Source organism: Gekko japonicus, unplaced genomic scaffold, assembly GCF_001447785.1.
Source record: "Gekko japonicus isolate JY-2015 unplaced genomic scaffold, Gekko_japonicus_V1.1 scaffold1607, whole genome shotgun sequence".
In the NCBI taxonomy this organism is placed as follows: Eukaryota; Metazoa; Chordata; class Lepidosauria; order Squamata; family Gekkonidae; genus Gekko; species Gekko japonicus.
This window is the reverse complement of record NW_015161445.1, coordinates 329669-342094: the sequence shown is the minus strand read 5'-3', so window position 1 is coordinate 342094 and position 12426 is coordinate 329669. Positions and strand designations below refer to the sequence as shown.

The 12426-nt window shown below is 46.0% G+C and overlaps 1 protein-coding gene and 1 non-coding gene across 2 annotated transcripts in view; both read right to left on the bottom strand.

The window, feature by feature from the left end:
- The window catches only part of LOC107125615 (progesterone receptor-like), a 93795-nt gene that overhangs the window by 55064 nt on the left and 26305 nt on the right, over window positions 1-12426 (bottom strand). The window contains exon 4 of the mRNA XM_015429047.1: window positions 1175-1291. Coding sequence (XP_015284533.1) covers window positions 1175-1291 — 117 coding nt within the window. The remainder of the gene's footprint in view (window positions 1-1174; window positions 1292-12426) is intronic.
- Window positions 5445-5518, bottom strand: TRNAV-GAC. Its single transcript has one exon. It is a non-coding gene; the product is annotated as a tRNA-Val (tRNA).

Below are 12426 nucleotides of genomic sequence, written 5' to 3'. Positions count from 1 at the left end.
CTGATCCAACATTGGCATCTCTTATGTTCTTATGTGGGGGTACAATATAGCAATTAAAAATATAGAAATCAATACAATTCAAATACAAATCTAAAACCCGATTTAAACTACATGTTGGTGAGGTGGTAACTCATAGGCCATAGGAGTATAACTGTGTGTGGCACTAGGAAAGCCATTAATAATTGGGCCTAGCCCCCATCCCATAATATAAGTTGGTATACTAGTCCACATAGCTGGATGAGGGGGGCTGGTAGGGTCGGGGAGGCCAGATATGGTGCGGCATCCACCGCCTCAACCAAAGGCCTCGTGGAACAGCTCCGTTTTACAGGCCCTGTGGAACTATAATAGGTTCCACAGGGCCCTGACCTCAACTGGGAGCGTGTTCCACCAGGCCAGAGCTGAGAACACTCTGGCTCTGGCTGAGGCTAGGCACTTGTCTCTCGGGCCAGGGATCTCCAGTAAATGTTATTCAGCTGAGCATAAAGTTCTTTGGAGAACATATCAGGAGAGGCAGTCCCACAGATATGTTGGTCCCAGACTGCATAGGGCCTTAAAGGTTAGAACCAGGGCTATTATTGAGCAGGAACGCACAGGAACGGAGTTCCGGCTGGCTTTAGAGTTGGCCACACCCACTACAACCAAAACCTCTGCATGAGTGGCTACAGAGAGAAGGCCTGGAGAGCTACCCCCCCAGTGACTCCGAGTCGGGCAGGCCAGGGGGGGCCTCCTGGCCTGTCCAAGGACTGGCTTGCCTGGGCTCCCCACAACCGTGGGGTGCCCAGGCAAGCCAAGGGAAGGCATGGGGGTGTGGCCTATTATGCTAATAAGTTCCTGCTGGGCTTTTTCTACAAAAAAAGCCCTGGTTAGAACCATAACCTTGAACTTAATCCGGTACACAATTGGCAGCCAATGCAATTGGCAAACCACTGGCTATATGGGTGCCCACACAGATGTCCCGAACAAGAGGCACGCTGCTGCATTTTAGACCAATATTGACTTAGTGTACGAAATCTTAACAGCCCCTCCAAAAGATGGGTGTTGAGCCTCAGCTTGAGTATTTCCAGCAAGGGAGAGCCCACCACCCCCTTAGGTAATTGGTTCCATGCAGACAATACAGTAACTGTTTTATCTCCCATAACATCTGAGTACTTCTCATGAACCGCAAGAGGCCTACCTCCAAGTACCATGCCAGCTTGACAGCACTTCCTCAAGCGACACGCAGGACAGTTCTTCCGGCGAATTTTATCAACTATACAGTCATTCCTCCCGGCACATAAATAGTTATGCTGTCCTGAAAGAAACAAGGGGAAAAATAAGTCCACAGAATTCCATGTGCAAAAACTAAGCACTTACCGAACATTTCCAGTACAATCAATCGGAGATGCAACCCAATTCTTTGGCAAAACTTTTGCATGGTTTTACCATCAGTCCACAAAAATACCTGGAGAGGGGAGGGAAGGAGAGGAGAGGAGAGGGGAGGGGAGGGGAGGGAGAGATCTGGTCACTGGGAAGAAGAGTGGTCTACTAATATCTAAATAAATACATACTACAGAAAAAGGACAGTAGCGGAAGCTATGCTAGGTCTGCCCTGATGGGTGCCAGAGAAACAAGAAAGCAGCCTGTGCCCTTGGCTCACTAGCAAACGATGTAATACATTTTTCACAGTGTAAACGGTGGCCTGCACTGACTTGGATAGCCCAGGTTAGCCCAGTCTCATCAGATCTCGGAAGCTACACAGGGTCATCCATGGTTAGTACTTGGACAGGAGACCACCTAAGAAGTACAGAGGCAGGCAGTGGCAAACCGCCTCTGGACGTCTCCTGCCTTGAAAATCCCATGGGGTCACCATAAGTCAGCTGCAACTTGACAACAAACAAAAGAAAACCTAGTTTTAAGAAAGAAAGAATATTTGGCATTATATAGTAACAAACCAATTAACAGTATTATGGTTGAGGTCACATGCACCAGAAAAAATGGGGGGGGGAGCGAGGCTATTTCCTCCAGAGGAATTTTACCTGCAGTTGCTCGATCACACAGTCCTTGTGTAATCAGACGCAACAGCGGGTGAGTCTCTTTTTTTTGCCGTTTGTTTCCGATGCGCTTAAACGAGGAATCGATGAATCGCATCTTCGCACTGAGGGCTCCCTATGTGTGATGATGCGCATATTGAGAAGGGGGAGGGAACAATGGCATGGAGTCAGGCTGGCCTGATCAGATCATCCCGATACCATGAGAGCGTGCTGGAGCGATCAGACAGGGGAAAGTCTGTCCGTGGCCCATAGCAACCCGTTTTCTACCAGATTTTCCCTGGTGTCTTTTAACTCCGCTTCTGCGGCAGCAGAACGGGTTGCCGACGGCTGTGGGGCACTTCCCAGATGTTGTTGTCTGATCGCGCCCTTTAAATCCACCCAGCATTCGCGCCTATGGCATGCCTAATTGTGCATATGATCGCAGCCTATAATGGTCAATGGGCCAGCTGATGTGAAGTTCATTTCCCTCCAATGTTTAATCTTGTGGGCTTTGGATATTGTGCTGCTAAGGATCGGAATGACAGAAATACCTCAGAATTACCTCAGGTTGGCAATGTCCATACACATAAAAATCCCCCTAGCATATGATCATGACTGGGACCAGAATCAGACGAGACAGGCTTTGCTCTACTTTTTATGGTTTTCAAACAGGCCAAAAGGACATAGCCAGAGGCTCTTTTCCAGGGGGCCCCTTGACGCACATGTAAAGGAGTGTGTGGAGCGGATCAGGCCCTTTCTAGAATTTCCAAGAAACATCTGACATTTCAACAGCGGCTACTACTTTTCCTGTCAGTGTTTGTTTCCAAAGCGGTCTGAGTCAACTGTTTTGATGTCAACGGTTGTAACTGAGGTTGACTACATCATTATGTAACTCAACGGCTGATATTGTTGATCTACTTTCCAAGTCCATTGTGGAAATAAATGAAGAGCAACTGGAAAGAAATAGCCTTTGGACTAAATCATCAATGCTAATCACTTCAAGAACCCAAGGACCTTTTTATTCCGGAAAGATCTCAAGTGGCAAGGGCCTTCAGTGAGAATGGAACAATGTCCAACACAATCTATTACTTACTGTGCCAACCTAAGTAGAGTTAAAACCGCCAAAGCACTTTGACTTCAATGAATTTAGATGGGCGTAAATCTGCTTAGGACACCATTGTTAACCTTTCCTTACTTATTGTTTCTTATTGGTAATTAAATATATCTTGAAAGTGCATTATTGACCCCAGTGATTTGGGGAGTAGGGGGGGATGAAATAAACCTAGAAGCCATTTCGATGGACTCGAAATAATCCAATTCAATTTCTGTTATGTCGTATTACTGGAGGACAAGCCAACCTGTTCCCGTTTAACATGACCCACTGAAAGAAAAAATTAGTATCTTATGGGCTGATTAGCCTTTAGCACATCGCTCACAATGCCAGGGTCACAATGACATTTACAAAGCTTTGTTGTGATCACTTTTTATGGGTGGGTGTTCTGCTATAAGCATGGAACTGGAGCATTGTTTGCACAGAAGCCTCACTACACAGCTGGTGAAGGTGAAAATGCATGTTACTCTACAACTTGAAAATGACATCAATTAAGCAAAAGATACACCTGATTTATAAATTTTCGTGGGGTGTTTTTTGCAAGATACGGGCCACTACGGATTATTACTTCATTCCAACAACATTTCAGTCACATTGGTGCTGACCTTAAAGCAACCATTCTCTAGCAAGAAGACTTTCAAGTCTAATTCAGCATGAAACTGCTGAATTAAAAATCCATCAAGAAATTTGATACCATCTCCCAGGGACTGAACTAGGCCATGGGATTCCCTAGTCATTACAGGTATTCAGCGGCTTAGTACAGCCTGGGAACCAACTACTGCCATTATGAATGGTCATTGTACTTTACTTCATTACACTTGGAATTGTATATCTAATATCCAAGTATGCCCTCCTGAGCAGATTTAAAAAATAAATGACAAAGGGGAATCCAGAGCTAGGGCAGATGCTTCTGCAAACCTCAGGGAACTCACAGACTTGCAGCAAACTCTTCAGATTTAAGGGGGAGGGGATTAAATAAAACACCAAATAAACTATGTTTAGATCTCGCAAGACTACCTGGCCACCAATTAAGATTACATAAGGGATCCAAGACACTATCACCTAGGCAACCCAAAGTGGCGGTCGAGATCTTGTAGGGTTGCCAAGTGGCGCTTACCCTTCCAGCGGGGGACTCCAGTCCAGCTCCCGGCGCGTGCGCGCGTGCACTTTGCAGTATATCTAATATCCAAGTATGCCCTCCTGAGCAGATTTAAAAAATAAATGACAAAGGGGAATCCAGAGCTAGGGCAGATGTTTCTGCAAACCTCAGGGAACTCACAGAGTTGCAGCAAACTCTTCAGATTTAAGGGGTAGGGAATGAAATAAAACACCAAATAAACTATGTTGAGATCTCGCAAGACTACGTCATGAGACCTGGCCACCAATTAAGATTACATAAGGGATCCGAGACACTATCACCTAGGCAATCCAAAGTGGCGGTCGAGATCTTGTGAGGTAGTTTCATGAAATCTCAGTGCTTTTAAACTATGTTTTACTTAATTTCTTGGAAGCAAGGGAAGAAGTCTAGGAAATAGGCTGCCAGGACTGCGGGGTGGGGTGGGGACAACTGAGGTGACGGGAGTGGAAAGCAGTAACTGGTGAAAGTGGAGTGGGGAAATTAGCAGAAACATAGGCTGCAGGGAGAGGGGAAAAGGGGCCAGCAATGAGCAGAAGACTGGGAGCTAGAGCAAATGGGGGAAAGCAGTTGGAAGGGTGGGGAAAGCGCGAACCAGCAGGGTAGAAAAAACAGATATGGGGGCCAAACCACAAGGATGCCACTGTCACTTTAATGTCACTTAAAATGCCACAAGGGCTGAGGCACTCTTGTCTACCATCGCCCCATATCTTATCAAGTGCCAAAACAGCTGCACACACCCTACACAACTGTTTTGGCATTTGATAAGAAGTGTGTGATCGATGGGAACAATAGCACTTAAAATGGAGGCAGTATCCATGTCATGGCACCGAGGACACCATCTCATCTAGTTTGGTCCAGGTAAGGGAGCCAGTGGAGCAAATGAGATTTCCCCTCCCCCGGGAGTCCTTGCGGGTCCCTGGTTTGTTTTACATAATTACATCTCACCCTGTACTTCCTGCATTTCATGTCCTCTCAACGTGCTATTTCACATTTTTTTCCCTTCATAATGTACATATATATCTAGCTAGCGAAGACCCACTATGTGAACACATGAACAAATACAGCTGCCTTATACTGTATCAGACCATCGGTTCATAAGGGTCAGTATTGTCTACTCAGATTGGCAGTGGCTTTCCAGGATCTCAGGGTGAGGTCTTTCACATCGCCAACTGCTTGGTCCTTTATCTGGAGATGCCAGGGATCGAACCTGGGACCTTCTGCATGTCAAGCAGATGCTCTACCACTGAGCCATACACGCCCCCCCCCCCAGCACAGTAGGCTTAAGTCCATAAAAGCTTATACTAGAATTTTAAAAATCATCTTGTTAGCCTTTAAGGTCCCACAAGACTCTTCTGTTTATAACAACTGGGAGGAATAGCTGACCCACGTAGCTCAACCATATACACATTTACAGATCTAAGGTCCTTCCTGAGTTCAGTGTGCTTGTGATCACAGCCTCAATCTTTTCAGAAAGAACTCTTTCACAAATAAAATATTAATGAATCTCTGGCATTTGTTTTTTCAAGGGAGTGTTAACATCTCATACCTCATTCAGCTTCAATTTTCCTGAGTCTGTGAATCACTCACTCATCCTGTTTCAGTGGCGAGGGCGCACAAGAGAATGAACTGGCCACAGTGCCATTCAATTGTTTTTAATAACCATTCCAGGAGGTTAAGCTTCCATTTGCAACTGAGAATGCTGAAAGTCACTCCCACCTGGTCAGATAATAAGTGATAATCCAATCCACAGCCTTCAGAGAAGTAGTGAAGCTACTTCTTTCTTTGGGTCTCTTCCTCTTTCGGACTACATGTGCGGCACATTCAGGCACTTCATCACCCATCAGCAATCCAAAGTTATACTGTCCAATAACAAATCCTTCACCTGGTGTAGGGAAGGGGCTGTGCCTCATTGCCCCCATGCCTGGCCCTTAGGTGCATATTAGGAATGTGTGGTCCCTGCAATGTACCTATTATGCATGGTTGCTTGTTTTGTCTGAACTGGGCAATGAATAGATTTTCTGTACACATACAGCTTTCATTCTGCACATACAGAAGCTCTATATGCGCAATAAACAAACATGGTGACCATGCATGTCCATGGCATCAGGGGAACCAAGCACTGTGGTCAGAAGACTACCAGTTTGGGTGGATATAACATCTGAAGACAGCTACAGTCAAAGGAACTCAGGTAACAGGTGCTGAGAAAGACCTGTCTCTCCTCAAGGGTCTGGAGGAACCATGGTTCGGCAGCAGTGCATCTGCTTGGCATGCAGAAGGTCCCAGGTTCAATCCCTGGCATCTCCAGTTTAGAAGGGCCAGGCAGTAAGTGAAGTCAAAGACATCGACGTAAGACCACAGAGAGCGGTTGCCAGTCTTAGTGTATGAGACTGAATCATAGACCAACAGTCCGATGCTGTACAAGGTAGCATCACCTGTTTATAAGAACTGCTGCCCGTCAGAGGAGATAGCACTAAACCCGATGGATCAGTGACCTAACTTGGGATTTTTTCAATAATGTTATGGCCGGCTTTTAAAACTGTATATTTCAAGCTTTCACTGTTTGTTTTTACTTGGATAGCCGCGTGGAGCAAATCTCTGGCAAGGGAGCCTCTACACTTTCTTATAAATGATCAGGATGGTGTGTGGGGGTCTCTGCCATTTTTGATACATAAACACCACGCAAGGCAGTGATGGTGGAAAGTGCCATCAAGTTGCAGTCAGTTTATGGCAACTCCGTAAGAGATGGTTTGCCACTGCCCTGGACTTTCTCGGTGGTCACCCATCCTACTACTAACCAGGACCAATCCTGCTTAGTTTCAGAGATCTGATGAGACCGGGTTAACCTGGACCATCCAGTTCAGGGCACGGAGCAGGTACAGAGGAGAGCAACAAGGATGAATGGGGGCCTGGAGACCAAACCCTATGAGGAAAGGCTGAGGGACTTGGGAATATTTAGTTTGGAGAAGAGGAGGTTGAGGGGGGGGACATGATTGCTCTCTTTAAGTATCTGAATGTCAGGACCCACAGCAACAACGAAGTACACACTTATCGAAAGGTTTTACTTTTATTGAAGCTATAGATGCGTTGACAGGAACACTGTTAGGAATGGCGGGGGATCTATGCGCATGAAAGGTTATAGTACATTCATATCAGCATTACCCAAATACTGGGATTCCCGTACGCGGGCATTAGGCTTGAGAGCAAACGGCTAATAAAGCAAAACAGGTAAAAGCTTCCCACGACTCATCTTGGGTAAAGCCAAAGCAATTTCTCCAGCAACTCCTCCAGCGGCCTTGAAGGATACTCGTTGCGGCAGAGCGGCAATTAAGCACAAGGGAAGGAATGCGCATGAAAAGGAAACATAAGAAACACTTGGCAGCTTGCTGACCCTGAAGGACTGTCACTTAGAGGAAGGCAGGGAGCTGTTCCTTTTGGCAGCAGAGGAGAGGACTCGCAATGATGGGTTTAAAATAAGGGTGAGGAGGTACTGGCTGGATATTAGGAAGATTTTTTTTTACAGGAAGAGTTGTGCAGCAGTGGAATCAGCTGCACAGGGAGGTGGTGAGCTCCCGCTCACTGGCAGTCTTTAAGCAGCAGCTGGACAAACACTTGTCAAGGATGCTCTAGGCTGATCCTGCATTGAGCAGGGGGTTGGTTGGAATAGATGGCCTGAATGGCCCCTTCCAGCTCTGTGATTCTGTGTAAGATAGTAGATTGGCTGAAAGAGCACAAGCGGCCCAAGGTCACCCAGTAAGCATCATGGTTCAAATGGGAATCTGAACATGGGCTTCATAGGCCCACTACTCCAAGACACTGGTTCTGGCTGTTTCCATGGGTCCACCATACCTCATCACATGTAGACACTGGATGAAACCTTGCCCCCATTTCTTTGCTTTAGTCTCAATTCCATGTTGCATTTTCATACAACAGGCTTCTGTGAAGGAAATTACACAGGATATGCCTGTTTATCATTATGTGCGGTGCCTGTAACTGCACACACAGCAATTTGTCACATGCCATAATCTGCACCCAGATCGCAAATTATTCCGTGGACCATCCCACACGACTGGATGCAAAACTGCAACCCTTCCTTTTAAAAGTTCAGGTTCTTCTTTTATGTAAAGCCACTTCCTTCTTTCATTCTTTCAAAAAATCCCTCAAAGAGCTATTACCGATACAGAGAATGACTGAGGGTTTTTTGGTCATGGGTATCGAAGTACTGTTACGTGAAAGAATGCATCTCTCTTCATCCAGACTTTTGATTAGCACAATTTCATTAAGGTCACCAAGCAATCAGTTTCCAAAGCTTATGCCATTCAAAGTCTTTGTTTTACTGAAAGCTTACAAAACAAGCTAAAAAAATAATGCTATAATTCAGTCAAATGAAGGGGGGGGGAATCAATATTTAAAACTGTAAGCTTTAATGAAAAATCACAAGAACAGCTCTGCTAGTTCAGACCAATGGTCCATCTTTTTCTCTCAGATTTCCACAGCCTTGCCTACAACACTGTTATTCAAAGGTATACAAAGTGCCTTTGAACACTGGGAAGGACTGTGGCTCATTGGAAGAGCCTCCACTTTGCATGCACAAGGTCCCCGGTTCAATCCTCAGCATCTCCAGTTAAGAGAACCAGGCTGTAGGTAATGTGAAAGACCTCAACCTGAGACCCTGGAGAGCTGCTGCCAGTCTGAGTAGACAATACTGACCTTGATGGACCGATGGTCTGTTTCAGGAGAAGGCAGCTTCATGTGTGTTCATACGTATGTATAACACGGAGGTACCATTCAGCCATCATGAAAAATAGCCACTGATAGACCTATCATCACTGTCTCATCCCTTTTAAAGCCATCTAGTCTAGTAGCCATCACTATATCCCGTGACAGCAAGTCCCACAAGTTATGTTTTGAGTGAAGAAGTACTTTCTTTTCTCTGTCCAGATTGCCCCCATTTCACTGGGTGCCCGAGAAAAAGTGTACTTTTTGGTTGAGCCGGTATTTTAAAAAGAACTGGATTTAAGTCAATGAAAGACACCTTAAGTCTAGTGCATGCCTTGTACATAACCAAGCTAAATGTAATTGGCCAGCTATGGATTGTGGCCTGTTGAGGGATAATCTGCCTACTTGGCAGCAAACACAAAAGGTTTATTTATCATCTCACTGACGGTCCACCATACATGGCTACATTCAGCTTGATGGAGTATGAGTAGTGCTCAAACTGTGGAGGCCTGCATCAGTGGGCCCAGGCCAAACTTCAAAGCACTACTGGTTCGATGATGATGATGATGATGATGATGATGATGATGATGATGATGATGATGAAGAGGAGACTGGATTTATACAGGATATGCCTGTTTATCATTATGTGCGGTGTCCTTTCCTTCCTTTCCCCACAACAGACACCCTGTGAAATAGGTGAGGCTGAGAGAGCTCTGAGAGAACTGTGACTGACCCAAGGTCACACCACCAGCTGCATGCGAAGGAGTGGGGAATCAAGCCCAGTTCTCCCAGATTAGAGTCCGTAAACCTCTACACCAAACTGAAGAACCAGTGTCCGTACTCTTAACCTCTACACCAAACTGAAGAAACCAGTGTGGTAAATCCCCTTTATAAAAAGTGCTTTTCTGGCATGATTCCATTTTACCACAGTCCTAATACCATTATTTTAAAAATCCTCCTCTCCTGTTTTACACATTGGGCAAAATGACAGAAGCGTGAAGGCCCTTCTGACCACATCAGGCAGGCAGAAGCCACAAGAGAATGCACAGGTATGAACAGCTGTTGATCTTACTCAGGGTAGCACTCTCTGGAAGTTTTGCTCAGGTCAGCGAAGCTGTCTATGGAGAGCATATTAAGAGAGATGGTCCTGCAGATATGAGGGACTCAGGCCATGAAGGGCTTTGTAAGCAACGATCTATAAATCAGGTTCTTTATGCCCCAAAAGCGTAGGTTATAACCCAACAGAGTAGCTCTAAAACTATAAAAAGCCATGGTTGTATTCTGATACCAACAGAAGTCCAATTGAATGGCTTTAGCCTCTCTCTCCTGCACATGTGCACATAGCCTGTCAGACTAATAGTTGTGGTTTTAGAATGCAGGAGCTACAGGAAAGTTGTCAGTTCTCTGACCTTTGCATTCAAATTCCAGCATCTCTCCCAAGAGGAGAATGTGTGACTAATGGGAGAAAGATATGCAAGATATTTGGCTAATTTCAGAATTAGGGAATAATACAGATCTGGCCCAAAGCCACCTGGATGACTTTTATAGCTCTAAAATGAGACTTGTGCATTGAGACTAAACGTTTTTCTAGTGCCGTTTTTTGTCAAGTGTGCAAATGGCATAATTGTTCTAATATATACTAGTATTGCTTCCAATCTCTTCCCACCTGCAGAAATACCTATCGCCTTTTGATCTAACCCCACAGGAGCTCATGATGCAACACACTGTTCTCTCCTTCTCATTTTGGCCTCACAACAGCCTTGTAAGGTAAGTTAAGTCAAGACTGGGACTCACCTAAGGTCACCCAGTGAGTTTTGTGGCTCAGAGTGGCATGCACTGGTTTGGGGGTCTCCTGGAGAGGGCAAGGCTACAGTAAGGCCCACCACAACCACTCTGCTCTCTTGAGCCTCAGTGTGGATTTGTACCAGTTTGGTGGTGGAGAGCCAGTTTGGTGTAGTGATTAAGAGTGCAGACTCTAATCTGGGAGAATTGGGTTTCATTCCCCACTCCTCCACATGCAGCTGCTGGTGTGACCTTGGGTCAGTCACAAGTTCTCTCAGAGCTGTTCTCTGAGGAGCAGTTCTTGAAAGAGCTCTCTCAGCCCCAACTCCCTCACAGGGTGTCTGTTGTGGGGAGGGGAAGGGAAAGGAGATTGTAAGCCACTCTGAGACTCCTTCGGGTAATGAATCGGGTATAAATCAAGTCTCCTCCTTCTCCTCCTCTTCCTCTTCTTCTTCTCCTCCCTTGCACCTATACCTACTGATATTGTGCTATTGTTGTACTATAGCACTCACTTGCAAGGGAACTGGCTTTTCCATTCAAGAAAATCATGTTTCAAATGCAACAGCAACAATATTGCAATAGCCAATGATTTGTGGATGCAACCTTGGTCCATCCAGTTTCACCTAGATACTATATACTCCACTGATACTCGTAGTATGCTCTAGAACTGGGTGTGTGTGTGTGGATTTTTTTTAGTATTTTCAGGTCTGCATGGGAATTCAGCAGGCATACATTTATTCTTACAACTGTATATTGGAGTTGCACAGCAGTGTGGGGTTAGGAGTGCTTATGCATAGCTGAGTATAGCTAAGGGACACGGCCACAGCTCCAAACTAGTGCATAAGGACCTGAAGGTCCCAGGCTCTCTCGCCCTGGTATCTCCCATTAAAAGTATCTTTGGGCAGTTTGAAAAACTTCTGGGGCACTTTGAGAGTTGGTGGTGCTGGAAGCTGCCATTGAGTGACAGCCGACTTATGGCGGCCCCATAAGGTTTTCAAGGCAAGAGATCTCCAGAGGCAGTTTGCAATCGCCTGCCTCTGCACGGCAACCCTGGACTTCCCTGGTGGTCTCCCAACCAAAGACTAACCAGGGTCGATCCTGTTTAGCTCCCAACGTCTAACAAGATGAGGCTAGCCTGGGCTATCCAGGTCAGGGCTTCGAGAGGTATCGCCAATCGAAGTACCCCATGCTGACCCTGACCTGGAAAGGCCAGGCAAGCCCAATCTCCTCAGATCTCGGAAGCTAACCAGGGTTGACTCCGCTAAGTACTTAGATGGGAGGCTTTATTCAACCACCGCTATGAATATCCTCCAGGCCCCCCGTAGGGGTCAGTCACCAGAGGTCGCCACGACAGATGGTCTGACTCAGTATAATGCAGCTTCAAGTGTTCACCAAAAGGGCTTACAATTGGCTGCTAGGCAGGGAAGAACGGTATGTTACATGGGACCCAAAAACGGCTCTGTTCCAACGTCCATGGTCCCCATGCCTCCCAGGTCAATACGTTAGGGGAGAGGGGAAGCATATGGAGGGGCTTGTGCCAGATTCCCCAGTAGGGATTCCCCAACCTACGTCTGGAGCAAACTAGCAAAAAAAAAAAAAAATGGCTCCAGCTACCACTTTATAAAGGAGCTGCGGTGGCTCAAGTGGTTAAGACGCTGAACTGCAGGCTG